This window comes from Microcebus murinus, chromosome 20 (genome assembly GCF_040939455.1).
Source record: "Microcebus murinus isolate Inina chromosome 20, M.murinus_Inina_mat1.0, whole genome shotgun sequence".
NCBI lineage: Eukaryota > Metazoa > Chordata > Mammalia > Primates > Cheirogaleidae > Microcebus > Microcebus murinus.
Genome location: NC_134123.1, coordinates 31,982,854 through 32,010,115, shown reverse-complemented (window position 1 = coordinate 32,010,115; position 27,262 = coordinate 31,982,854). Strand labels below are relative to the sequence as shown.

At 60.8% G+C, this 27,262-nt stretch overlaps 1 protein-coding gene across 1 annotated transcript; it reads left to right on the top strand.

The window, feature by feature from the left end:
• The first annotated feature begins 584 nt into the window (after window positions 1–584).
• SLC38A8 (solute carrier family 38 member 8) lies at window positions 585–21,626 on the top strand. The gene is made up of 10 exons (XM_075995561.1): window positions 585–760; window positions 3,968–4,166; window positions 7,106–7,247; window positions 8,093–8,194; window positions 10,440–10,497; window positions 14,360–14,474; window positions 16,504–16,651; window positions 16,997–17,205; window positions 19,231–19,282; window positions 21,511–21,626. Exons 1-10 carry the CDS (start codon window positions 587–589, stop codon window positions 21,602–21,604), a joined length of 1,293 nt encoding a protein of 430 aa, XP_075851676.1. The 5' UTR covers window positions 585–586; the 3' UTR covers window positions 21,605–21,626.
• Window positions 21,627–27,262: the final 5,636 nt, after the last annotated feature.

Genomic DNA, 27,262 nt, shown 5'->3' with positions numbered 1-27,262 from the left:
GCCGAGCCCCTGGGACCCTCCAGGGCCTGAGAAAACCCCACCCCCGGGAGGGGCCTGCGGGGGATGGGGTCTTAAGACTCTCTTGCTCAGGTCAGAAGTTGCAAAAGCAGCGCGTTCCTTGGGACGGGTGACTCAGACCACCCTAGGTTTGGGGACCGGCCCCAACCCAGGCTCTCAACACCTCTGTTCATTAGTGACTCACTCACCTACCCCTGGGTGACCTGGGATCTTCCCTCTTCCACCCCTCCAGGCCCAGGAAATGCAGCCAGACCAGCTGGAGTGACCATGGAGTTGGGATTTGGCGGTAAGGGCTGGGGCTGGAAGCAAAGGGGGTGGCAGGTAGGGGTTAGGGGGGGAGAGGACAGATGGGGGAGGAGGGAGGGGTGAGGGTCACCTTGGGGTCGAAGAGGATATAAAGTGGGGCTTGGGGAGGGACCGGCAGTTCAGGGAGGCGGAGGGGGAGGAGGGGGCTGGGGAGGGGGAGATGGCAGAGGGGCCTGGCGGGTCTCAGGAGCGACACCGTGAACTTGGGAGAAGACGGCAGCCTGCATACTGCCCTTTCCCCCGGACCCCGCTGCCTCTAGCCATGGAGGGCCCGGCCCCAGGCACCGGCCTTGGAGAAAAGCCCCTCTCCGCCACGCTGTCCCCCGTGGGAGCCGTCTTCATTCTCCTCAAGTCGGCGCTGGGGGCCGGCCTGCTCAACTTCCCCTGGGCCTTCCACCAAGCGGGCGGAGTCCTCCCTGCCTTCCTGGTGGAGCTGGTGAGTCCCCAGGAAGCATTCTAGGGGGGCTTGGGGGGCTCCTAGAGCAAGGGGGAGGTGGATTTGGTTTTTCTGGGTGGGGTCCTCTGCGTGGCTTCTGCAGAGCCGCTGTCGTCTACACTGCGCCCCTGGGACTCTGTTCTCCATCCTGCTCAGCTCATGGGGGAAGATGCCCCGCGGTGGCCCTGGGCGGAGAGCACCCTCTGCCCGCTCCCTGCGAACCGGCATCTCAGCCGGGGGACGTCTCTGAGCATCCTGCCGGCCAGGTGCTCTTCCTGGCCTGCTCGTCCCGGCTCCGTAACGAAAGCTGAAACCCTGGGTGCAGACGGAGCCTAGAACTGGCGCGGCATCCTCACGCCCCACCCAGAGCTGGGCCAGGCCTTGCGCAGTAGCGTCGGAGAATATTGCCACCTCCTACGTGCCTGCGTTCCCTTCCAAGGCAGGCCAGGGGCTGCGTGTTGAGCCACCAGGAGCACAGCTGCGCTTTTTACTAAGACTCCTTCCCCTGGGCCGGCGGGAGCCGCTGCGTTGTATATTGAGCTCTTTGATGAGCTTCATGTCGCACACGCTTTACAGCAGCCAGACAGTGGCCGAGTTCCCGCCGTCTGTGGGCCCCAGGGCTCTGCACGACCCTCTGGAAACCGCCAAGCCCCGCTCCGTGTGGTGCCCAGGGGGAACCCACGCCGCCCCGGTGCTGGCCAAGTGCCTGCTCTGGGCCCGGCGTGGGGTGGACAGGGCGGTGTGGTCCCTGTCCTCGTGACGCTCTGCTCTGATGGGCAGTCAGACGGGACACGCGTCGTCAGGTGGAGCCCCAGGCGGTGTGCTGCGCAGGGAGGGCCGTGTGACGGGCGCTCTCTGAGCGGGTGTGGTGTAGGCTCAGCCCCGGTGGAACCGGCACCAGCTTCTGCGCCGTTCGGAGTAGCGCCCCCCGCTCGGCTGCCGCTGGAAGGACCACGAGGAGGAAGTCGGATGTCCAGCCACGAAGGGATCGTGATGGGGGAGGTCTGTGGCCAGGCCGAGGGCTGTGAGCCGGAGAGGTGGGCCCCGCTTCCTCAGCTCTGCGCACGGCCATGTCCCGGGCCTCTTGCTGACATGCAGATGGCGATCCAGCGGTTCTGGGTGGACCTGAGACTTGCAGCTGGGCGACACGGCTGCTTTGCACAGGATGGACTGAAGATCCTGCCTCCCGCAGGCTGGGGAGGGGACCCCGACAGGGACAAGTGGGAACTGCTCACAAGGAGAAGAGCCAGGCTGGCCACTGGCACCCACCCACCGCCAACGCCGTTCCTGTCCCTCCAGAGCTGCCAGGGAGAGGGGGTGGGGCAGGCGGGTGCCCTCAGCATGAATGATGGAACACTTGGAGGGAGCCTGCCTCCCCCTTTACCCGGAGTGACCTCCGCCTGGAAGTGTTTAAACAGCACAGTCAGTGGGACCTCATCAGGGTGGGAGGTTTGATGACATTTGATGACAGCAGGACCAACCCTCTCTCGAGCTGTGGAGAGGCCCGGCCTGGCAGGGGGGCCAGGGTGCTTTGCTGTCCTGCTGCCCAGAGTGACAGGGGCCCCTCTCGGGGTCACCCGGTCCCGGGGATGGGTCTCGGGCTGAAGCTCCTTCTCCCCTAAGCACAGCCGTTGGCCGAGTGCCTGCACATGCCAGACACCCCCGGGGCGAAATGGTCAGGAGAGTCACAGTCCTGTCCTCACGGAGCTTGGAGTCTGGTGGGTGAGAGTCGCTGGGGACCCCCGCAGTATTGCAGGGGAGCAGGTGTCTGTTTCCTGTGGCTGCCGTTAACAGATATCCACAAAAGGGGGGCTGAAAACACACATTTTCCATAGTTCTGGAGACCAGGGGTCTGAAGTCGGGGTGTGGGCACGGCCTCGCTCCCTCTGAAGGCTCTTCCAGCTCCTGGGGCCCAGGCCTTCCTCCTCACCCCAGTCTCTGCCTCCCCTTCTGTCTCCATAAGGCCACTTGTCGTTGGGTTTAGGGCCCACCTGGATGATCCAAGATGACCTCATCTCGAGGCCCATCATTGCGTGGGCAAAGACCCTTTTCATTTAATTACTCTCATTATTGACATCTGCGAGAACTTGCCAACGCGCAGCATTCCCAGGTGCGAGGGATTAGGACGTGGGCGGAACAAACTGCGGTCCGTTCACACAATGGGCTGTTTGCACAAACGGGAATAAACGGACACACTGTGGATGAATCTTCCGAACATGCTGAGTGGGAGAAGCCAGATACGAAAATGTATGAATGTAGGGAAATTTTAGATCGGTGGTCTCATCTGTGGGCAGGGGATGGAGGCAGAAACTGGGAAGGGACCCGGGGACCGTCCTAGGGGACCGTCCCAGGGAGTGGTCATGCTCCGTCTGTAGGGGTTTGGGTTGCGCGTGTGCACTTGTACCTCCTCTAATGGTACGTGTGAGATTCTGTGCACTTCGTCATATGTGAATTTTCACCCCTGAGAGAGGGGGGCTGTTCGCAGACAACGCGCTCCGATGAGTGACAGGTGGGCTAAAGTGTTCGGGCAGGGGGTGCTGATATCGGCAACTTCAAAATGCAGGAATTAAGATGGATTGTTGGCCTCACAGGCGTGGGTGGGTGGCTCGAGATGTTACCCAGGGGGTGGGTGTCTGTGGTGGGTGTTCACTGTAGGATTCTTTCAGCTCTCCTGTAGGCTTGAAAATCTTTCCTAGTAAGCGTTGGACAGATAAAGCTGCAGCAGGGAGAGCACCATTTCTTGAGCACTTACCCCGTGCCAGGCGCTGAGCACTTTGCTCAGTCCTGATGCGCCCTGCAGTGTGGGTGGTGGTGTGCCCATTTCACAGATGGAGAAACAGAGGCTGCTGCTTGCCTCGTGCTGCACAGCAGGTCAGCGGCAGAGTCAGAATCTGAACCCAACTCTGCCCGTTCCTCCAGTGGGTCCCAAGCACCCCACCTTCCTGCCGTTCGTGACCCAGGAAGTTTTAGGAGAGAGATGTAAACTCTCTGGGTTTTTGACGTCTCCCTTGTCCTGCGGGGGCAGGGTGGCACTGGGGCCCCAGATTCCCGGCCTTGGAGACACCGTCAGAATCTGCCTGCTCTGCAGCGCTGGCGGCAGGGCTGCCGGGGGGCCCCCTAGGCTGCGGACAGAGGCCACGGGGAAGGTGCTCGTGAGGTGGGGGAGATGGGCCTCGGGCTTGCTACAGCTCAGGGTCCCTTCCGCAGGTCTCCCTGGTCTTCCTGGTCAGCGGCCTGGTCGTCCTGGGCTACGCGGCCTCTGTCAGCGGCCAGGCCACCTACCAGGGCGCGGTCAGGGGGCTGTGCGGCCCGGCCGTCGGGAGGCTGTGTGAGGCCTGCTTCCTCGTCAACCTGTTCATGATCTCCGTGGCCTTCCTCAGGGTGATCGGGGACCAGCTGGAGAAGCGTGAGTACCCTCGCCGGAGTTGGGGTGGCCCCAGTGACCTGTGGGCTTGAGCGGAAGGTCGATCCCTGGTGGGGGGGGCAGCAGAGGCCCAGACCACACCCCAGCTCCTGACGTGGTGGGGAGGGAGGCTCAGAATTGAGGCTCGTGGCATCAGAGGTATGGCTGCAGCTGGGATGTCCCGTGGAGCCACCGCAGGAAGCCCCTGGGGGGAGAGAGGTAGGAGCCCCTTCAACTTTGGGATGGCCGAGGCTCCCAGCCCCCATCCGACCTTGACCCCTAACTCCAACCAAGGCTTTCCCGCTGAGCGCTGCTTTTGCCACCGCTTGCTAATTCTGCCGTGCTCTATTTTAATTGTCATTCCATTCAAAATATTTGCTAATTTTTGCCATGGTTTCTTCTTCAACCCCTGGAACGTTTAGAGTCGTGATGTTGAATTTCCAGTTACCTCGGAGTTTTCTACCTGCCTGCTTGGTTTCTTCTTCAATTGTGTTGTGGTCAGAGAATATACTCTGTGTGACTTTAATCTTTTGAGGTCTGCTGAGACTTGCGCTGTGGTCCGGGGCGCACTTGGTCTCGGGGAGCAGCCCGTGTGCTCCTAAAGGACTCGTGTTCTGCTGGCCACAGTGTGCTGGGAACGTCCCTTAGGTCAAGGTGGCCGACAGTTATGTTCAGATCTCCCATAGCAACCTGGCTGCTTTTCTTTTTTTTTTTTTTTAGGTCTAGTGATTATTCTATCGATTTCTAAGAGAAGAGTGTTAAAATCATGAGTGGTGATTTCAGCTTTGCCTATTTCTCCCTTTGAATCTGTCAGTCTTTGTTTCCTCGTTTTTTTTTAAGCTCTGTGATTAGGTCCGTCCTTTGGTTATTACAAAGCATTCATCTTTGCCGTACCGTCTCTGCTATTAATAGTATAAGACTAGTGTCACGTGCGGCTCTCCCCGTTCTTTTATTTTGAACCTGACTGTGGCCGGGGATTTTCAGATGCATTTCTTTATAGACAGCATATGGTTGGGTCCTGCTTTCGTATGCATCTTGACAGCCTCAGACTCCTAATTGGACTGTGCAGACTTCTAATTGGAATGCAATTATCGGTAGGGTCGAATCGGGGTCTCCCGTCTTGCAATTTGTTCGTTCCATCTGTTGACCCATTAGCAAAAGGGTCCCTGGCTGTGGGATACTGAAATTAAAAGCTGCCACGTCTTGGGAAACCCTGTCACACCTAAGAGCTCCAAGGTGGGTGTAGCTGAACCTCCTTGGTGGGTAGATGGGCACAGAAACTCCCTACCTGCCGGCGGCTAGTTCATCTCCAGGGACGGGTAGTGTTGCTGTGTTGAGAAGGATTCTGAGGATCAAGAGTTGAGCACCCCAACTGGTTAGAATGCTGATCGGGACACGGGCCACCCCAGCTCTGGGTGGGCTCACCGGGGGGAGAGAGCACCGCTTGCGTGTTTCTGGTTGGGTGTCTGGGGATGTGTCTTTCGTAGGCGAGCCCAAGCTTCTGGGAGAAGGGCGTTAAATAGAGGTTGGGTGGGGGGGTCGTTGCATGAGTTGGGTACGAATGACACATGTCATTGGTGCAGAGGACCTCAGGGGATGTCCTACAAAATTGGGGTTTAGGCAGGAGCTGGTGTAGTCTGGTATCAGAGCTGAGGCTTCCTGGGTGCAGGCAGTCCAGAAGGATAAGAAGGGCTCCCGCCACACCCCACAGCACGCGCGAGTCCCTTTGGGGTGTTCTTTTGGCGTCTCTGGTCCAGACACCTGCTCTGCCCTTGCTCATAGATGCCTCTGGATACAACCTCTCCTCTGTGTCATTTCAGTAGAAATGGCTATTATTTCCTTGCATGGCTGGCTTGGTGGAACGTTTGAGAACAAAAGGGTTTACATCGCAGCCAATACCAACAACCCCAAGCAGGCCATCTCTCACCTCTCAGCCTCCCCTGCAGCAGGATGGGGGGGAGCTGCTCCCCTGTGTGGTCAGCATGGCTGCAGCCTCAAGCCATCTGCCTTTGTCCTCCCCTCCCCCGCCTATCTGGCCCCTGAGATCAGCTCCAAATTATCCATCTTACTGTGGCAGAATAAAAGTGGGCCCAGATCCTTTGGTGCCCCTTCCCCTGAGAGGTCGGTGGGGCCCGTGTCCCCTGCTCTCGAATGCAGGGACTGGACCCTCGGACTTGATGCCAGTTCCGGGCCTGGCTATTAAGAGGACGGCGGGTTCCACCTTGGTCTCTGGGATCCCCCAGCTGCCGCGGAAGACATTGGACTCGAGTGCTAGAGGGTCCACGTGGAGAGACCCCTACCCCTGCCACCTCTAGACTGCAGGGAGGGCCCAGGCGTCCCCACCAGGTGTCAGGTGTGGGGTGGAGCCATCGAGGGTCCCAGACCAGTCCCACCATGAGCCAGATACCCCACGTGACCCCAGGCAGTCCCACGTGGAGCAGGATTGGCCGGCTCCACCCTGCGCTGATTGTTCCCTGCGATCCATGATGCACGGGATGGTGGCGGTTCCAAACCACCAGGCTCTGGCGCGGTTTGTTGAGCCCCAACAGCAGAGCCCGGCAGGGCGGAGGGAGCAGGCCGGCTGTGCCCAGCATCTCGGCCCCAAAGCTCCTCCAGGCCCCGGGTTGACCCCAGACACCTTTGAGTCCTGAGCAGAACAGAAAAGGGCCTTTTGCCCAGACGCCTCGAGGGCAGGTGTTCTGTCTGCTCGTTGGTGGCCGATCCTGCCACTTAGAGCAGAGCCCGGCTGGAGGGAGAGCTCAGTGAATGGATTCTGGTGGCGGGTTCCTTCCCTCATGGGGCCCGTGGCCCTCCCCGTCTCACCTGTCAAGGGACCCGAGGCTGGGGGCTGAGTTAGTGTCGACATCCAGCCCCACCTGGGGATCAGGACCCTTGCGGCTGTCCTGTGCCCGGTGGCTCAGCCCTTCCCGTGTCCCCGCCAGTGTGTGACACTCTCCTGCCCGGTGCCCCGCCGGCCCCGCGGCCCTGGTACGCTGACCAGCACTTCACCCTGCCCCTGCTCTGCGCGCTGCTCGTCCTGCCGCTGTCCGCCCCGCGGGAGATCGCCTTCCAGAAACACACCAGGTACCTGCCCAGCGGACTGCGGCGCCTCCGGCCAGGGCCCCACCTTGGCAGGCGCTGGCGACGCCAGGGTTTCTGCCCGCCTGGGATCAGAGGAGCTGCGGGGTTGGCCCTCCCGTTTGCAGAAGGGGAGATCAGTAAAACATGACTCAAGTAACATGTCCGTGGTAGAAAACACAAGCAACGAAGGAAAATGACCTGTAGCAGCGCCATGCGCTGCTTGCGGTGGTTATTTCGTCGTTGCAGACCTCGGGCTCACGCACATGCGTGCATAGGCGCAGAGCCGGACAGAGGCCGAGAGAGACATGCACGCTTTTTTTTAAATCTTGGGATTTGAGGCTTTATGTATATTTTGAAAAAATAAAGCCTAACAACAGTATCTACCCGGGACTTTAACCCGCCTTTCCCTTGCCGTACACAAACAGTAGGCTTCCCAGCTCGGAAACGTGACGTAGAGACGGCAGGTGCAAACTAGGCCTGAGGCCCTGCAAAGGCTCTCGTGTCACCTGCAGGTGAGCCCAGGGTCCTCGTCCCCTCTGTGGTGTGGCTGAGCCCAGTGGTGTCCTAACTTAGCCAAACCCCGGGCGGCCACCTGGCCTTCGTGGGTGGGAAGAAAGTCACAGCTGCTGTCCCCGAGGGTGCAGGTGCCATTAGGGATTCAACACGTCTGACCTCTGGAACTGGGAGCAGCCCCATTGTACAGAGCGGGAGACTGAGGCTCGGGCGGGAGAGGGCTATGTGGGTGCCGTGCTGGCTCAGGCGGGGCTGGGGCTCAGACCTGCCGTCTGTGTGCTGACGGCCTGGGTCGTCCTGCCACAAGGCCTTCACGCTGTCCTTGTCTGTTGCAGTATCCTGGGCACCTTGGCTGCCTGCTACCTGGCCCTGGTCATCACCGTGCAGTACTACCTCCGGCCCCCGGGTCTGGTCCGCGAGCCCCGTCCCTCGCTGAGGTGAGTCTGCAGGAGTGGTGGCTTCTGGGGTGGGGTGGGGGTGCAGAGGGGAGCAGAGGAGGCTTGGAGGAGGCGTCCCCATGTGTGCGGCAGAGCCGGGCTCCACCCCATGTGACTCTTCCGTTCTCTGGGGCGATAAAGTGCAGGGAAGCTCCCTGTCCCTCTGCGGGACGGTGGGCAGTCGCTGACCTGGTACAGGCCGAGGGGCGCGAGACCACTAAAGGCCAGCCGGGGCTGCTGCAGACGTGTCCCCACGGCGAGGCCAGCCCGGGCTGCTGCAGACGTGTCCCCACGGCGAGGCCAGCCTGGGCAAGGGCAGAGAGCGTCTGGGAGTGTCGGGGAGGGGGTGGCCTTCAGAGCCACAGCGAGGACGTTCGTTTAGCTCTGGATGAGCCGGGGGACGCTGCAGTGTTTGACGCACAGCAGGGATGCGGCAGGACTTTGCTCTAAAGAGGGTCACTCTGGCTGTTTGTGTCCTCGGACAGAGGGACGGAGACCAGGTAGGAGGCCCTTCCAGGATCCAGGTCTCGGAGCAGGTGGTTTTACAGGAGGCGATGAGAAGTGAAGTGATCAGACTCGGGGTCGTTCTTTTTTTTTTTTTTTTGAGACATTCTCGCTCTGTTGCCTGTGCTAGAGTGCCGTGGCGTCAGCCTAGCTCACAGCAACCTCAGACTCCTGGGCTCAAGCGATCCTCCTGCCTCAGCTTCCTGAGTAGCTGGGACTACAGGCACGCGCCACCATGCCCGGCTTATTTTTTCTATATATTTTTAGTTGGCCCATTACTTTCTTTATAGTAAAGAGACAGGGTCTCACCCTTGCTCAGGCTGGTTTCGAGCTCCTGACCTTGAGCAATCCGCCCGCCTCGGCCTCCCAGAGTGCTGGGATTACAGGTGTGAGCCACCGCGCCCGGCCAGAGCAGGTGTTTTTGCAGGAGGCGATGAGAAGTGAAGCGGTCAGACACGGGGTCATTCTTGAGGTCAGATTTGCTACTGGACGGGCCGGCTGGTGAACGCCTGATGTGAGCGGTCGCCCGGGGCCCCACGCTCGGTTTAACCCTCTGCTGTCGCCGTCTTAACACCCTTAGTTCTTGTCCACCGAGGGGCCCAGCACGTTCCCCTCGCACCAGGCCCCGCGAGTTCTGCGGCCTGAGCTCCGGGTGGGTCGCAGTCGGGGAGCGAGTGAGCCAAGGCGACCGGAGCTTGCTGGGCGGGTGGAGACGCCGCGTTGAGACGCCTCGGAGAGATGCTGACCGGCTGGTCGGATCCGTGTGTCTGGGCTCGGGCAGAGAGGTCCGGGCTGGAGGGAGAAGTGTGGTCAACGTGGGCCAGAGAAGGCGTCGAAGGCCATGGGCGCTGCGGTGTTTGCTCTGGGCCGGTGGCACCCGGCACTGGGCGGGGAGGAGGAGGAGGAGACAGTAACAGAAGGGCGGTGAGTTAGGAGGCTGCATGAATGTCCTATTGTCGCTGGGACCAGTGACCACACACGTCGTGGCTGTGAAAACATCAGAAATTTCCCTCTCGGTTCAGGAAGCCAAAAGTCTGAAATCCGAGTGTCAGTGGGGCCAGGCTCCCTCCCACGGCTCCCAGGTCGGGGGATCCTTCCCGCCTCTCCCAGCGTCTAGTGGCCACCAGCAGTCTGTGTCCCTTGGCTTGCAGATGCGTCACTGCAGTCTCTGCCTCCGTCTTCACGTGGTGTTTGTGTGTCTGTGTCCTTGTCCTATAAGGCCACCGGTCCCTGGATTCAAGCCCACCCTGATCCAGTACGACCTCCCCTTAATTTAACTAATCATATCCACAAAACTTGTCCAGGGAAGCTGGGGACCAGGTGGGGGTCCCCAAGAGAGCCTTCCCTGAAGGTTCTGCCCGTGCACATCTCCGTCCTCTTAGGTGGCTCGGATGGGGGTCAAACCATCCGTGTGCTCTTGGGGATCTGTCGGGCAGACGCCACTGGTGCCGAGCCGCCTTCGACAGGCAGCCTCGGGGGAAGCTGGGAATTCCTTCTGCCCACGGGGGGAATGTCGGGTTGCCAAATGTCAGCAAAGACATATTTAGAAAGTGCAGCTTTTAACGAGCATCCTTTTTCCATTCCCCAAAAACACAGTCACGGACACGGTCATTAAAAACATATCTTGCGGCCATACCCGGGCAGGTTTTCCTGGTGTCACTTGAAATGCATCCTCTCCCGTTGAAGGTGGTTTTGCATCTGACTATCTGTTAATAAACACCTGTTCCTGTCTATTTTGCAGCCCTTCCTCCTGGACCTCTGCGTTTAGCGTCTTCCCCACCATCTGCTTCGGATTCCAGGTAACTTCAGCATCTGTGCCGAAGACCGTGGCATTTTCGGAGGCTGTGGCTGACTCTCTGCCCCCTCGGGAGAGCTCGGCCTCCCTGTCGGGGGGACGTCTGGGGGCCGTTCTGGGATGCGACACCAGAGGGCCGTGTTCTGGAGACGGCGCGGGGTGGCTGGCGTCCCCTGGGCTCAGGGAGGCGTGAATCGCCACTGAATTTGGGAGTCCAACCCTCCCCCCACCCTGCCCGCCTGCCAGCCAGCAGCACCACCACGTTCGTGGGGTCTCTGGTAGACAGTGGGGATCCTGGAAGCTGTGTCCCCTCCTCTGCAGAGTCCCCCACAGGACTGTCACCATGCCTGGGGACCTGGAGCTGCCCACTTGGCCCTGCAGAACACTGTTACGTGGGTGGATTCTGTCCCTGCGCCTTGGAAGGGACAGCCCCTGCCTTGTCAGGCTTACTGCCTGGAGGGGCTGAGTGGCAGGGGACAGGGACAGGGACAGGACATGCAGAATTGTGTCTAGACTGTCACGAGGGTGGGGACGGGCCTCTGCACATGGAATGAGGTGGAGGGGGAGGTTCAGAGGTGCCGGCGAAGGTGGTAGTACCTGAGAGGCCTCGGACACATGCAAGGTGGCCAGGAGCCGGGGAGGGTGTGCCAGGTTGAGAGGGGCGAAGGTCCCAGGGACCTTTGGGGACCTGCAGAGGCTCGGTGTGGCAGGTGTCACACACAGCTGGGGAGGGGAGGCAGAGTGCCTGGGCCCAGCTCCCTGCGTCCTAGCCCTCCTAGCACAGGTGGCAGTGGACACAGTTCTGTCGTTTGTTGCTTATTTTAAGGAATATTTGCCTCTACTTCTTAAAAACACAAAACCCCCAAAAAACCAGCCACCCACTGCCACCACCACCAGCACCAACAAAACGGCCACCAAGTAAGATCAAGTCCCCGGGGACATTAGTCCGGGATTCACAACAGTGTCCCGGCTCTGCAGCCCGGGAGTCGTTCTCTTCCTGTCCCCGTTCAGCAGCCAGCTGCTCCTGCTCTCCCTCTTCTTGTGTGTGCTCTGAGAAGCCTTTTGAGAAGGAAAAAAACCCCGAACCGTTTCCATTTCTCTCCCCTGCCAACGGCTGAGCGGGCGGCCCGCACGGTTTCTCACGTTGCTGCCTGCACACCCAATATTTTGAAAGATCTGAGGAGCTGATTTTGCTGTCAACCGTTTGTCTGGATCGAGTTGAACGGTCCCTCCCTCTGCCCAAGCACCATCTGCTGCGGCAGACTCGCCCTGGGGCCGCTTCCCAGATGCCCGCGGGGGCCGGGCCCCCTCACCTTCGCCTCCCGCAGCCTGGGCGACTCGCCTAGCAACCGGCTGCGGTTTCCAGGGACACGGGATGCCGAGGCTGCGGAGATGCGCTGGGAGGGACGGGGATGGGCGGTATGGGCGGGGGCGCAGGCCGGAGCGGGCGTGACCGGCGGGGGCTGCCAGACCTGGTTCTGGGACACTTGGGGGTCTGGGGCAGGGGGGGCATATAGATGAAGGTGGCAGGAAACGGAGCAAGTCTGAAGGGGCTTCGAGGAAGGAGAGGGTCACCTGCTGTCATCGGGAAGTCTCGCACACCACCCTCCCCCAAACACAGGCACGTTTGGTGATGGGGGGCAGCCCCCAGCCTGTGCGGCGCCGGCGAGAGGGGCCTCGGAGGAGTGGGGGTGGGGGTGGGGTCCACTCCTGCCCCGTGCGACCTCATGGGGCTTGTGGTTGTGGCTTTTAAATGGAGACGGAGTCCACCTCCCATCCGATTCGCCTCCCCAGGTGTGTGCTGCGATGGCTTGTTGTGTATGCAGACTCATGCAGCCGTCACCGCAGGCAATGCCAGAGCCTTCGCCCCAAACACGCCCTCCCCGGCAGCAGCCACGCCCGTTCTCCACTCCCAGCCCGGGGCCACGCGTCTGCTTCCGTCTCTGTGGACACCATAGGAGCCTGTCCGTGTCGTAGCGTGTCCCGGCGCGCCGTTGCTTGTGACGGCTGAGTGGCGTTCCACTCAGTGGACACGCTACGTCCCGCGAATTGTTTGCCCTTCCATGGACGCTTTAGTTGTCCCGCTTTTTGGGGATTGTCCTCTTCCCCGTCTCTTCCCATCACCAGGTGACGAGAGAGCCTGCGGCCACTGCCACTGCCTCCTAGGTGCCCCGGCCTTGGGGCCCTGCTCTGTGTCCCTTTGTAAAACCAGCGGAAACCCAACTCGGGAGTCGCAGGGAAACGGGACGAAGGGAGGACTCCCTTCCCCTGGTCCCCGGGAAGTGGGGCCGGGCTGGTGGTGTCTGTCCAGGAGCAGGGAAGGGGGGTGCTGCTGAGGGCACCTCAGGGGCGTTGGGCCCCCACCGTCTGGCTGGGTTCGCCTGTAGCCGGGGGTCCCTGGGCCAGGGAAGCCCCAGGGCAGAAGCAGGGTGCGCCTCGGCCTCAGGCCAGTGGGTCAGGGAGGAGCGAGCCCGTCTGGGCTGGACCCTGCAAGGACGAGGCAGGAGGGCCACCCCACCCTCAGAGCGTGTGCTTCGTGGGTAGGGGCCTTGTTTACGTGGCCGCCCTGACTCTCGCCGAATGGGACTGGTGAGATTTGAGTGCCCAGAGCTGGGGTTGGGTGCAGGCGGCCGTGGGATGGCTGGGTGGGTGGCCCTCAGCCTTCCTGCAGCTGTGTGCCGGGCTCTGCGCCTGGCCCGCACTCGGAGCCCTGAGCAAGGCGGGTGTGGCCTTGCCATTGTGTGGCTGGTACATGCAGAGCAGACACACCCACCCCTGCTCACGGGGAGTATGCGGTACCGTACCACACGACGGGAAGTTGGCCCGGCCAGGAATAGTCCTGAAGCACAGGTAGGAGCTGGCCGGACTAGGGGAGTGCCCCAGCCAGAGGGGGTAGCACAGGCAGAGGCCCTGAGGCAGCCAGCAGAGACCCGGGATGTCTGAGCCCAGTGGGCGGGGGCACTATCAGGTTGGGTTTTGACCAGGAGCGCGCGTGTGGCCGTGTTGGTGGGAGCTGTGTCCCGGGAGCCTGGGAAGAGCCCAGGACCCGCATGTGTGTCTGGGCACAGCGGTGCCTTTCAGCCTGGCTCTGCGTCCCCTCGGCTGCTTGTAAAATGCCAGTTCCTGGGACCAGACAGATGAAGCTGTGTCGCAGGTGTGCTCCTGGCGCTGGCTGCCTGCGTCTTACCGCCGTAGGGCACGTTGCACGTCAAGCACGTGGGCCGTGAGCACGTGTGCTCTGTGTGATGTGGTCACTCCCCGACTTGGAAACCGCCCCGTGACTTTTCCTGCCCCCACCCAAACCACCGCTCTGCCTTCTGTCACCGCAGAGCTGGTTCTTCACTGGTGCTTGTGCCCCCAGGGGATGCTTGGCCATGTCTGGAGATAGTTTGGGTGTCATGGCTAGGCAGGGGGAGGCTGCTGCAGGCCACTCTGCAATGCACAGGGCGGCCCCACCCACAGGCCCCTCCCACCGCCAGGCCCCTCCCACCGCCAGGCCCCTCCCACCGCCAGGCCCCTCCCACCACCAGGCCCCCTCCCACCGCCAGGCCCCCTCCCCACCCCAACGTCAGCAGCCCCGAGCTGAGAAACCTTAGTCTAGATCTGTCTTTGGACTTGAGCTTCACGTCAGTGGAAGCGGTCTCTGCCATCTAACTTCTTTTGCTTGACCGTGCACCTGCGAGCTGCTTCCGAGTCGGGGTGCGAGGCACCCTTGTGCTTTTTCAGAGCCGCGTCGTATTCCACAGGCAGTACCCTGCACTTTACTCGTGCCTCCCGCTCTTGGTGGCCACGTGGGGCAGTCCCCATCTTTCGAAGCTGTCCCGGGTGAGTCTCGGGACCCCGCTGAGCCAGGCCCTGTCTTCCAGTGCCACGAGGCCGCCGTCTCCGTCTACTGCAGCACGCGCCCCCGCAGCCTGTCCCGCTGGGCGCTGCTGTCCGCGCTGTCCCTGCTGGCCTGCTGCCTCGTTTACTCGCTCACCGGTAAGGCCTCCTGGGGGGCCCTCGGGTGGGTGGGGGTAGCCGTAGAAACGGGAACAACCACGGGTGTTTCCAGAGAGCTTACTACATGCTGGGCACGATGCTGAGTGATTTGAGCGCCTATATGTGAATGATCCTTAGCTCCCCGCAGGAAAAGCCCCATTTTACAGACAGGGAAACTGAGGTTCCGAGGGCTTCCGGGGCTTGCCCAAGGTCTTAACTAGATGTGCAAAGCTGGGACCCGAACTCTGGCCTGGCTGTCTCCAAAGCCCCTGCCCTTATATCCTGCACCACCCTCCACCCACGCTGTTCAACACACAGCAGGAGTGATGGTCTGTAGCTTCATATCTGGGCGCAGTGGTTTATAAAATGCTTGAGGACATGATTTAGGGGCTCACGACTCTGTGTGGAAAGCAGAGGGTCTTCATGGGTGATGAATGTGTGGCTCAGAGAGGGGTTGTGACATGCCCAAGGTCACACAGCACATCCAACGCTCAGACCCAGGGCTCGGGCATGGCTGGCTTCTGGCCGGCCACTCTGGTCTAGTCCTTTTTAGCCACTATCGGGGCTCTGATTCAGGAAGCCCCTGGTCTGCGGCGAATCTGTCCGGCAGCCTCCGACTCCTGTGTGCTGTGGTTTGAATCTCTGTCCCCTTCAAAACTCGAGTTGAAACTTAACCCCCGGTGTGGCGGTATTGAGACATGGGGCTTATAAGAGAGGATTGTTCATGGGGCCTCTACCCTCATAAATGGATTAATCCATTTGTGGGTTAATGGGTTATGGACACGGGGCTGGTGGCTTTATAGAGCGGGGAAGAGAGATCTGAACGTGCTCGGTGCCATTGCCATGTGACACCTGGCACCACCCCCGGGCTCTGCAGAGAGTCCCCACCGGCAAGAAGGCTCACGCCAGGTGCAGCCCCTTGACTTCGGACTTCTCAGCCTCCAGAACCGTCAAAAGATAAATTCCTTGTCTTTGTAAATTACCCAGTTTCAAGTTTTCTCTTGTAAGCAACAGAAAACGGATTAAGACACTGTGAACCCAAGACGCTTGCTGGGTGACCGTCCCTAGCAGGGGAGGTCCCACTGGTCTGCAGCCCTGGGGTCAGAGGGTCGTGACTCGGTGATGTCGTGTCACCTCCAGATGGCCCGAGTACCAGGTCCTGGGACCTGTTACAAGGGCTCAGAGAGAAGCCTGCACGGCCAGAGGTGGGAGTCTCGGGACAAAGCAGGTGACACGGGGTGACAGAGGCAGCATGGTGTCAGGGAGAGGGGACTGGCACTCTGGTCCTGGTTCTGCCATTACTAGCTCTGTGATTCTGGGCCATCATTGACGCCCTGGGCCTTGGTTTTCCCCACCTGGAAAATGGGTGCCCGGCCAGGTGCTTGCTGGAGTGGGGTGGGCAGGGCACGGGAGGCCAGTTTGGGTTTTGCAAAGGGCTCATGCTCCCCGTCAGCACACGCTCTGTGAACAGGCTCCTCGCGCCAGCCCTGCTCGCGACTCGAAAGGAGTGTGAGTGGCAGATTTGTCTGCATGAGTTTTGAGTTGATGGGACAGAGTCATGTGTCTACTGAGGACAGGAAAGTCTTTGGATAACCCTTCCGGAACCTTCTTTTTTTTGTTTGTTTGTTTTTTGTTTTTGTTTTTTTGGAGACAGAGTCTTGCTTTGTTGCCCAGGCTAGAGTGAGTGCTGTGGCGTCAGCCTAGCTCACAGCAGCCTCAAACTCCTGGGCTCAAGCGATCCTCCTGCCTCAGCCTCCCGAGTAGCTGGGACTACAGGCATGCGCCACCATGCCCGGCTAATTTTTTCTCTCTATATATTTTTAGGTGGTCAATTAATTTCTTTCTGTTTTTAGTAGAGATGGGGTCTCGCTCTTGCTCAGGCTGGTTTCAAACTCAGGACCTTGATCGATCCGCCCGCCTCCGCCTCCCAGAGTGCCGGCTCCCCAGGAGAACCTTCCCTGAGGGAACCCTGTCCCTCTGTTGGCATTTCTCTAATCTTCGTCCCCCGGCTTCCGTCCCCCACCTCCAGGGGCTTACGGCTTCCTGACCTTCGGGACGGAAGTCTCTGCTGACATCTTGATGTCCTACCCCGGCGATGACGTGGTCATTGTCGTCGCCCGGGTCCTCTTCGCTGTGTCCGTCGTGACCGTCTACCCCATCGTGCTCTTCCTGGGGAGGTGAGGCCGGGCTCACAGACATGTGTCGTGGGTTAGCGTTTTGTGCCGGGCATGTGTTGGCGCACGTCATGGGACTCTGCGTCATCTGCGTTGTACAGAGGAGACAATGGGCACAGAGGATTTAGGTCGTTTCCCCAAAGTCACTCAGAGAGTTGCTCGAGCCTGTGCCCCATTGGCTGCCTGCTGGTGGCAGAGACCCTGAGGTTGGCCGGGTCCCCCGGGGGTGGGCACGTGGGTGTGGAGCAGGAGCCCTGCCGGGGGGGTGGGGGACTCAGGCAGGATGGGGGCGCCCGGCGCCGGCAGGTGCAGGCGGGCACAGGTGCATGTGGTGGGCATGGCCTCCAGGTCGGTGATGCAGGACTTGTGGAGGAGGAGCTGCCGGGGGGCGTGGTGGCCCAGGGCGCTGGCCGACCCCTCGGGGCCGTGGGTCCGGATGCCGCTGACCGTGCTGTGGGTCGGCGTGACGCTCGCCACGGCCCTGTTTGTGCCCGACCTCAGCGAGATCGTCAGCATCACCGGTGGCCTCAGCTCCTTCTTCATCTTCATCTTCCCAGGTGAGTCACCCGCCTTCCGGGCTTGCTGCCCCCGCCCCTCTCACTCGTGTGGGGACCCCTGCGCTGGAGGTCGAGGTTCTGGAAGGTGGGAGCCCCACGTGGGTAGGATTAGAGCTCCTGCCAGGCGTACCTTTGTCATCCCATCGCACAGATGAGCAGACTGAGGCCCAGAAGCCCCCGGGGGGGGCACACGGGGGGGGGCACAGGTAGTGTGTATCGGGGCTGGGGGTCAACGCCGTACTTTGACTCCTACAGCTTTGCCTTCTGCTGCAGGATATTGTTTTATTTAAAAAAAAAAATAATTGTGTGCATGAAAGTCACACGGCCCAAGATGCAAAAGGCACACTGGGAAGCCCGCCCCCATCCTGTGTCCAGGAGCTGGGGGCAAACTCCCCGTGGCTGCTGCCACACGCCACCTTCCCGCTGTGACTGAGCAGCGGCGGGAAGTTCTCATCGCAAGGGCTGGCCTTGGCCCAGACGGGAAGCCGCGCGGCCGAGGCCGGAGAAGCGTTGCAGGGACCCGAGGGTGCCCAGGCCCTCAGGGGTGGGGCGTTCCGGGCTCCACGCACGGTGGGTGCCTGGCACACAGCAGGCCCTCGGCACACAGTGGGCGCACAGCACACGGCGGCTTCCGTGAGTGTGTGCCGTGAGTGGACCCGAGATTCTGCTGTGGGTGCACCCACGTCCGACAGACCTTGAACTTGGGGACTCTTAGCCCCAAGAGTCCCGACACCCCTACCCTGCCCCATAGCAGACGGGCGAGAAGCGGGTGCCCGGCGGGGAAACGCGCAGGAAGGGCACGTAGAGTTTGGTTTCCCCCTAACTCAGACGGGACGATGAAACCTGACTCAGGCGGCGATAGCTTCCTCAGCAGCCTCGCACACGGTGGAGGGATTGGGGGCCACAGAGAAACTTCGGTTATCGGGGAGACTGACTCGCGTGGGGTGTGATCGGCGGGCTCTGGGTGGGCGAGTTAGGGATTGGGGCTGGCCTGATGTGGGGACTAGAGCGTGTGACCCGCCTGTAGGACGGGGCTCCGCTGGGAGTAGGGGCGGAGGTAGGGAGGGGCCGGGCGGCCCCCCACTCTGCCCTGGCTCTGGGGGCTTCCCTGGTGAGGTGAGGGTGCGGCACACGGCTCCTCTCCCGTGCCCCGGGTCTGGGCTGCTGTATCCAGTCTGGGGCCGTGTCCCGGCGGCGCCTTTTGGCTCTGGCCACATCTGCGCTGGAAAGCCGGGCAAGGACGGGTTTGGGATCCGACAGGACTCTGGGGGTGCTTGAGGCAGGGCTGCCTGGCTTCGAACCCCTTCTGAACCACTTTTTTTATTTTTTATTTTTTTTGAGACAGAGTCTCACTTTGTTGCCCAGGCTAGAGTGAGTGCCATGGCGTCAGCCTAGCTCACAGCAACCTCCAACTCCTGGGCTCAAGCGATCCTCCTGCCTCAGCCTCCCGAGTAGCTGGGACTGCAGGCATGCGCCACCATGCCTGGCTCATTTTTTCTATATATTTTTACTTGTCCAATTAATTTATTTCTATTTTTAGTAAAGATGGGGTCTTGCTCTTGCTCAGGCTGGTCTTGAACTCCTGACATTGAGCTATCCTCCTGCCTCAGCCTCCCAGAGAACTAGGATTACAGGCCTGAACCGTTTTTAAAAAGGGGGGAAAGAGAGGAAACTGAAACAGTGGCAGGTACTACTTGCTGAGCATTTCCTCGCGTGGGGCTCCGATCCTTGCCCTCTCCTCGCAGTCCCTGGCCACCCGGAGGCTGAGGCTGGGAGGCCACATTGCTGCCACCCCTCTGGCCAGGTGGTAGGGGGGCGTTGAGCTGGGACCCCAGCCCCCATCTTTGCAACTCCAGAGTCTCACCCAGCGCCCCAAGCTGCCTCTCCAGGGGTATGAAGCCCGCGGGGCTGCCATTGGGCAGAGCCTTGCTGCCCTCCCGGACCCTGGGGACGGCTCTCGGGGGCTCTCGTTGCTTTTGGGCTCGATAAGAAAGATCTGGGGGTGACTCTGTGTGTCCTTTGCAGGTTTGTGCCTCATCTGTGCAATGGGCGTCGAGCCCGTGGGACCGAGAACCAAGTAAGTGTCCCCGAGATGGGGGTGGCAACCTGGGTGTGCCCAGGGGCCGGAGTGAGGGGCTCCTGGGGACTGTGGAGGACATCCTGTTGCCCATCCTCCTCCTCCTCCTCCTGTACAGGAGAAACCCGCAGGCCCCGGGGAGGGGTCTTGTTGTCCCGTGGTGCGAGGGGTCTGAGCCAGGACAGGAGCCCAGGCCAGTGACACCCAGCCCTGTGACGGCCTTCCCTTCCGCTCTGAGGGTCTGTGGTTGGGACTTCACGTGGCTTCGGGGTCTTCTCGGCCTCTGGAGGCCCCGGTGGTGTGTCCCCAGCCCCCTTGCCACCTGGCTCGGACCCAGGCAGGATCGGGGGGTGCAGGCTGGCCCTGAGTAACAGAGACCCCGTGGCAGGCCGGACGTCGGGGGGGGGGGCGTGTGTCCTGTCGTCACGGCAGCAGGTCCTTGTTGGGTGGCTCCTCTGCGCCAGGCCCCTCCACACGCTCACCTCCCTGCCATATTGGGACGTCTTTTTCCTACGGCCGGGGGTGGCTGGGGGTGGTGGGGGGTGGCGGGAGGCCGGCGAGGACGGAGCTGGCCTCAACCCCAGCCCTCGGGACCCGAGCCCAGGCTCCCCCGCTCCCCGGCACACGCCGCTGGTGGGTGGGAGAATTTGGATCCTCCGCTTACTTGGCCAACGTTGATCAGAGCGCTGCCTCTGGGCCGGCCTGTGCGTCGGGCGTGACTGAGACCTCGTCGTTTGTCACTGAGCGCCTCTGTCTGACCCCACCGAAAAGGAGAACGCCTGTGCCAATGTTGTGACATACCTCAGCAAGTCCCCGGGGCCTCCAAGAGTCCGTGTGACTCTTATCCCCATGCTACAGATGTGACCACTGGGGCCGGGGATTAAAGAGATGCCGTATCAGTTTTCTAGGGCCACTGTAGCAAGTGACCACAAACCGTAGGGGGTGAAGACGGGGTTGAATATTTTCTCACCGTTCTGAGGCCAGAAGTTTGCGGTTAAGACGCCAGCCGGGCCGGGCTCTCTGAAGGCCTTTCCAGCTTCCGAGGGCTGCGGGCTGCGTGCTCCCTGGCTGTGGCCACGCCACTCCAGGCTCCCCCCGCGTCTTACTCTGCCCTCCCCCGGCGCGTGTCTGATCTCCCTCTGCCGGTCCCTGGGTGTAGGGTGCCTCCGCCGAATCCCAGGTGACCAGCACCTCTAAAGACCTTTGACTTAACTACATCTGCAGAGGTCTGGTTTCCAAATAAGCTCACGGTTCCAGGTGGATGTGGATTTTGGGGGCCGCCACTCGGCCCCCCACAGATGCGCGTAGTGACAGCAGCGTGGACTCGGGTCCCAGCTGCAGGCCTGTGCCGCAGACGGCCCCGGCCCCCAGCCCGTCGGGTCCGGGATTGCCCAGTCCACAGGTGCGGGCTGGGCGTGGTCCCCTGCTGGAGTTGGGGCCGTTTTTCTGGATGTCCCTAACCTGACTTGCGCTTAGAGCCAGCTCCCCAAATGACTGGCAGCCCTGCAGGCGGCTCTTGCCCTGCAGCACTCGTCAGAGTCTTCCTGCTTTTCTTTTGTCCCTTGATCCAAGCTCACGGCAGCTTTCCGGATGAGCTTCCCGGATGCTTTCCTTTCTAAAACTGCGTCAGTCCTCCTGATCCATGCAGGCTGCCAGGGAGCGTGGCCCAGGGGCACGCTGGCGGCCTCGTGTCCCCTGAGATGAACGGACGTTTGCAGCTCTAAGGCCAAGATGCTGCTCGGCTGGAAACGCTCCTTCCCTGGCGATGATCCCCTGGCCCTGGTGGACGGCCCTGCCGTTCGAGGGAGTCTCACGCCGTCTCCGGTGACATCAGGAAGCTCACACATGTGGCCCTGGTGGCCACCAACCCCGGCCATCTTTGCCTCTTCTGTCCTCGTCCCCCAGCCTCCGCCGCCCCTGTGTTGGGTGCCCAGAGCTGCCGCCGCCTCCTCTACTTTGGGGACGCCGAGGAGCAGGGAGGCAGGGACGCTGGGATAGCGTCTCCTTCCCGCCGTTTCTTTCATTTGACAAAATGTTGTTGGGTCAGAACGAGGCTGTGAAACGGCAGGTCGGGGAGAGGGCTTTTGAAAACCGCCTGGCACAGGGAAAGTCTGATCATTTTCCAAATCGGTGACCCGGTGGGCTTCCGATGATGAGATGAGGCCGCGCTCGCCGCCCCCGCACGGAACCGCAGGGCGGCGTGCTGACGCGGGCTGTTGGCTCGGCAGGTGCTGCCTGGAGGCCTGGGGCGCGCTCTGCGTGCTGCTCGGCACCTTCATCTTCGGCCAGAGCACGGCGGCCGCGCTCTCCGGGCGGCTCTGATGGGCGTCCTCGCCGGGCAGGAGCGGCCCCCGCAGCGCGATTGCTCTCCGCCCTGAAGATGCCGGAGGAACGACGCCTCCCGCCGTCTCGGGCTGCTCGCTCGGGCTCAGCTCGGAGGGTTTCTTTTGCAAACGTGCGGAAGGGACGGAATCGGCTCCTGCGGCCACTGTAACACGTTCCCCCACACAGGTGGCTTCGTACAACAGAAACGCGTGGCCTCGCCGTGCCGGAGGCCCAGTCTGCAGCCACCAAGGCATTGACAGGCTGTGGCCCCTCTGACAGCCACAGGGAGTGGGGGTCCCTTCCTGCCCCCCGCCAGCCCTGGTGGCTGCCGGATACCCTTGGTGCCCTTGGCTGGTGGCTGCGTCCCTCCAGTCTCTGCTTCTGTCTTCACGTGACGTGTCACCCCCCGCCCCCCGTGTGTGTCTGTGCCCAGATTTCCCTCTTTCCTTCTTCTTATAAGGATGCCGGCTGTGAAATGAGCACCCCCAATTCAGTGAGGTCTCAGCCAGGAGCAGTGGCTCACACCTGTAATCCCAGCACTCTGGGAGGCCGAGGCAGGCGGATTGCTCGAGGTCAGGAGTTCCAAAGCAGCCTAAGCAAGAGCGAGACCCCGTCTCTACTATAAATAGAAAGAAATTAATTGGCCAGCTAATATATATAGAAAAAAAAATCAGCCAGGTATGGTGGCGCATGCCTGTAGTCCCAGCTACTCGGGAGGCTGAGGCAGGAGGATTGCTTGAGCCCAGGAGTCTGAGGTAGCTGTGAGCTAGGCTGATGCCACGGCACTCACTCCAGCCTGGGCAACAAAGCGAGACTCTGTCTCAAAAAAAAACCCCGGGCCGGGCGCTGTGGCTCACGCCTGTAATCCTAGCTCTTGGGAGGCCGAGGCGGGCGGATTGCTCAAGGTCAGGAGTTAAAAACCAGCCTGAGCAAGAGCGAGACCCCGTCTCTACTATAAATAGAAAGAAATTAATTGGCCAACTGATATATATATAAAAAAAATTAGCCGGGCATGGTGGCGCATGCCTGTAGTCCCAGCTACCCGGGAGGCTGAGGCAGAAGGATCACTCGAGCCCAGGAGTTTGAGGTTGCTGTGAGCTAGGCTGACGCCACGGCACTCACTCTAGCCTGGACAACAAAGCGAGACTCTGTCTCAAAAAAAAAAAAAAAAAAAAAAAAAAAAAAAAAAACCCGAAAAGTACGGTCTTATCCTAGCCCAACTGCCTCTCGCCGTCATCACTCGGTGAGGACCTGCATAGACGCAATTCCAAACAAGGGCACGTGCTCAGGTTCTGGGGCTCAGCTTCACGTCTTTCTAGGGGCTACGAGTCACCCCTTAAAAGGGAGGCAGGGGTGGAGGCCCGGAGAACTCTGCTTTGGGGGTGTCAGGGTCACAGAGCCCGGGCGAGGGCCGTGCACAGCCGATGAGCCCCGGAGGACACCTTGAGGCATCCGTTGGGGACAGCCGGGGCTTGGGAAAAGCCCAAATCCCGCCTGTGCCATGAGATGCCCACGGAGGGGTGTGTCCAGGGCAAGTCACACAGCCACGTGTTTGGTCCTTGCTCCAGTGGGCTGGCGGTGGGTGGCCCCAAGGAGAGTCCCCTTACCCTGCCACTAGCTGGACCCAAAGAGCCTGAGAGGCAAGTGGCCCTGTGGCGCCCACCTGAGTGTCAGGCAAGGAGGGTGAGAGGGGACGCAGGGTCTGCCGCAGGGCCCGGGGGAGGGAGGGGATGGCAGGCAGGGACCCAGCTGAGCTGGCACTCACCCTGCATGGGGCCCAGGGAACGTTCTGGGTGTGGCTGAATTTGATATCCTCTGTCTTGGGCTGACCTCCTAGAAGCCAGCAGTGCCAGAGCCAGGGCAGGGGGAGGGATGACATTTGAGGACACCTTCCTGGGGCTAGGCAGCAGGTTAGTGGTGACAGACCTAATTTTGGGGTGTTTTTTTCCCAGCCTGTCCAGATGCATGAGTTTAAAAAATGGAGCTAAAATATAAAAATTCACCCCTTTAAAGTGTGCAATTCAGTGGTTTTGAGCATAGTTGCAGAGGGCAGCCACCACCACCAATTCCAGAATGTTCTCATCACCCCGTAAAGAAACCAAGTACCTGTTAGCGGTCCCTCCCCCTCCCTCCCTCCCTCTGGCCCGGGGCCCTGAGTTCAACTCTACTCTCTGTGGGTTCCCCCGCTCTGGGTGTTCGCTGTGAACGGGCCTTTGTGTCTGGCTCCGTGACTTGGCGTGATGTTTTAGATGCACCCATTTTACAGGTGAAGCAACTGACGCTTGAAAAAGTGTAAGGCCGCCTGTCCCGTGAGGCACAGAGCTGGGATTAGAAGCGACCTGAGGTTCGGTTCCACGGTGCGTTCCTTTCCACTCTGCACCAGGCTGGGGAGGGGCCGGAGCGCTGGGGCAGGGTGGGACCCTCTGCCAGCCTGTACCCTTGGCCACTGGGAGGGGCAGTGTGGCTGCAGGTGCAGACTCTGACCCTCTGAGGGGACCCAGGACCCTTCTCCGAGTCCCCTCTGACCAGCCCCACCACACCCGACCTTCAGGGGCCAGGGCGTCCTCTTGGGCAAGGGCCCTGGGACCAGGACTCGTGCCAGGCAGGTCGCTCTAGTGGGTATGTGTCACCTGGAGGGGCAGTGAGGCTGCACGGTCACTCGTTTGTCATTTATACCCGTCTGCTTCCTAAGTGGCATTGAGGGCCTGGCCAAGAAAGCTGGGGCTGGGACAGGGCCGTTTATGGAGAGACCTAGAAGATCAAAGCGTGGTGGGGCGGGGGTCGTGAAGAGGGGGCTATGTGTGGACTGGCTTTGGAGTTGGACCGTGTTGGTTTTCAACACTGGCTCTGCCCTTTGCTATCTCAAAGCCTTGGGCGACTGATGAACCTTTCCTAAGAATCCATTTCCCTCTCGGCAAGATAGAGCAGGTCTGTTGTATGTGGCGTAGACTTGCTGTGAACACTAAAGGTGGCGGTGTATTTGCAGTAGCTGCTGGGGTGGGGTGCTCCTCACACAGTGGAGGGACCCAAGCAACGGTTGCTTTATTTCCAGCAAACCTAAGTTGATACTGGTAGGAGTACCTGAGCTTCCTGGCAGGCAAGGGAAAAGGGGAAACATGAGGATGCGAGGGCTGCCCACCTAAGACAGGAAAGCATGCCAGGAGCGAAAAGGACCAGCTCCCAATGCAAAGAGGAGGCAAGGGTGGGGGTGGGGACAGAGGTCTCTATCTCGCTTCTGTGACAGGTACAGACGTGATCCTTGCATTACGAGGGTTAATTTGCAGCTAGTCACGTAAGGACATGGACTGATGCGGCCAGAGACAGAGGCTGGGATGCCACCCTCTGCTGTCTGACCTAACGGCGGAAGGTGTGAGCTGCCTGGTGTCCCCCTCGGATACCCGCAGCTCCCTCCCAGCTGTGCGGCCTCAGGAGAGCTGTCTCTCTCTGAACAGTGCTCGTCCTCAGAGGGCAGGGGGTAACCCAGGGACCCCCGCCTCCGAGCTGTTCTGTCTCAGCGTCCTTCCTCCCGCCCTGGGTCTCGTCCTCCTCCAAGACGGAGCTGCAGCCGGCCCCTCCCTCTGCAGAGAGCCCGGAGGGGGACCTGCGGCTCAGAGCCTGGCCCGTCACGAGCGCCCAGTCAAGGGTGACAGCTGTGTGTGCGTGCAGGGACCTGTCTCCAGTACCTGCTTCAAACATGGCCAAGTGACACTTTGTAGTGCAAATGACCTGGGTCCCCGCTCTGAGCGCTGCAGGGGCTCTGGGTGCCCGGGGAGGCCCCTTTCTATTGGCTCAGGGTCCCAGCCGGGTGCCGCTGGCCCTGAGCGCCCCGGGGGGGGGGTGCCCGCCTCCAGCATGGGGCAGCCTCTGCACGCCCCCGGGGGCGGGCTGGGTTTGCCCGGGCCCGGCCAGGACGTGGCTCTACCGACTGTGAACTCCGGCGGTGAACGGCTTCCAGAAGTGAGTTGATTGGAATTCCTACAACTTGAGCTGAAATTCATAGAACTGAAGTGTGTACCATAAAATGGTTACTTTTCAGCGGCATTTAGTGTAGTTGCGGTGTAGTGCCATCACCTCTGCCTTGTTCCAACCATTCCCGTCACCCCAAAGGAAACCTCGTCCCCACCCTGGCGACTGCTAACCTGTTCCGTGGTATGGACGGGCCACGTGGGCCACGTTTTGTTTCCCTGAGCCCTGCCCTGGCTGATGGGTATGTGGGTCGTTCCCGCCTTTGGCCACGGTGAGTAGTGCTGCTATGAATGCTGGGCAGAGCTGCTTGCTGGAATGCCGTTTTCAGTTCTTTGGGGTACAGTATCACCCCGGCAGTGGAATTGCTGGGTCACGTGATGATCCTGCCCATAACCGTTTGAGGAAGCTCTCGGATGCCTCCCCGCGAGCAGCAAGGTGGCTGGGCACAGGACTGGGGCACGTGGCTCTGGATTTTGAACCTCACCTGAACCACTTACTTGCTGGGTGACCCCTGGTGCGTTACTTACCCTCTCTGTGCCTCCACTTCCCCACTTGCTGAGCCCAGGGCGGCACAGCGAGCATCGAGGGAGGTGGCGCCCGCCAAGTGTTGTGCTCCGGAGTGTGAGCATTAAGTGGACGCTCCACCCCTTCTGGGGTTGCGATCTGTTCTCCGCACCCGTTCCCACCCACTCGGGCTCGGGCTCCAGGTGCTCGTGGGCTGCGATCAGCAGAGATGCCACCGAGCGGGCAGAGCCCGGACAGGTGGGCGTGGTGTGTGGAAGGGGCGTGACACACTCAGCTAAACGGGGGTTCCTCGTTTGTACCCCAAAGCGCCTCAGCCCCCTGAGAACGTCGTTCTTAAAATAGCTGGGCTGGCCGGGCACGGTGGCTCACGCCTGTAATGCTAGCACTCTGGGAGGCCAGGGCCGGAGGATCGCTTGAGCCGAGGAGTTTGAGGTGAGCTAGGATGACGCCATTGCTTTCTACCCAGGGTGACAAAAGGAGACGTTGTCTCAAAAAAAAAAAAAAAAAAAGCTGAGCGGATTGGAACGACACCAGCCTCAGCAGACCAGTGCGGCTCTCGCGGCTGCTGACTGTGCCAGCAGGAGCCAGCATGAAGCCCCTGGTCCTTCAAAAGAGGGGTCTTCTCCCCATTTTGCAGTTGAGAAAACAGAGGCTCTGAGAGGCTGGTGCCGGGACATACGGATGGGACGTCTGTCCCCACCCCATTCTTGCTGCAGGCTCGTGTCACGTTCTGCTGGGCTGGCGTGAGCCCGAGTGGCTGGCGGCAAAGCCTGCAAGGAAGTGGCAGGACCCCTGGCGCCAGGGTGCACCTGCCCTGGGAGCAGGGCTGCAGGGTGCCCGACAGCCGGGACAGCGTGGGCGGGGACCTTGCCGAGTGGCGATGACAATGACTGCGTTTCACTGGCTGGTGGCTCCAGGCTTGGTGTGGGAGGATCGATGCTCGTCCTGGGCCCTGCCTCCCCGGGCTCCCACGGTGTCCCTGGTCCCAGGCTGGGCAGGACCAGCGCTCTGCCTTCCTCCCCCAACCCCGCACCGTGCCTGTCCTGGCTTAGGACACGGACCTACCACCCTCTCCTTTGAACTTCTGTGTGTGACAGTGAAACAGAAGTTATAAAGCTTCCAGAATAATACAACGGTATTTCAGAGTCTCGGCGTGTCTCCTGT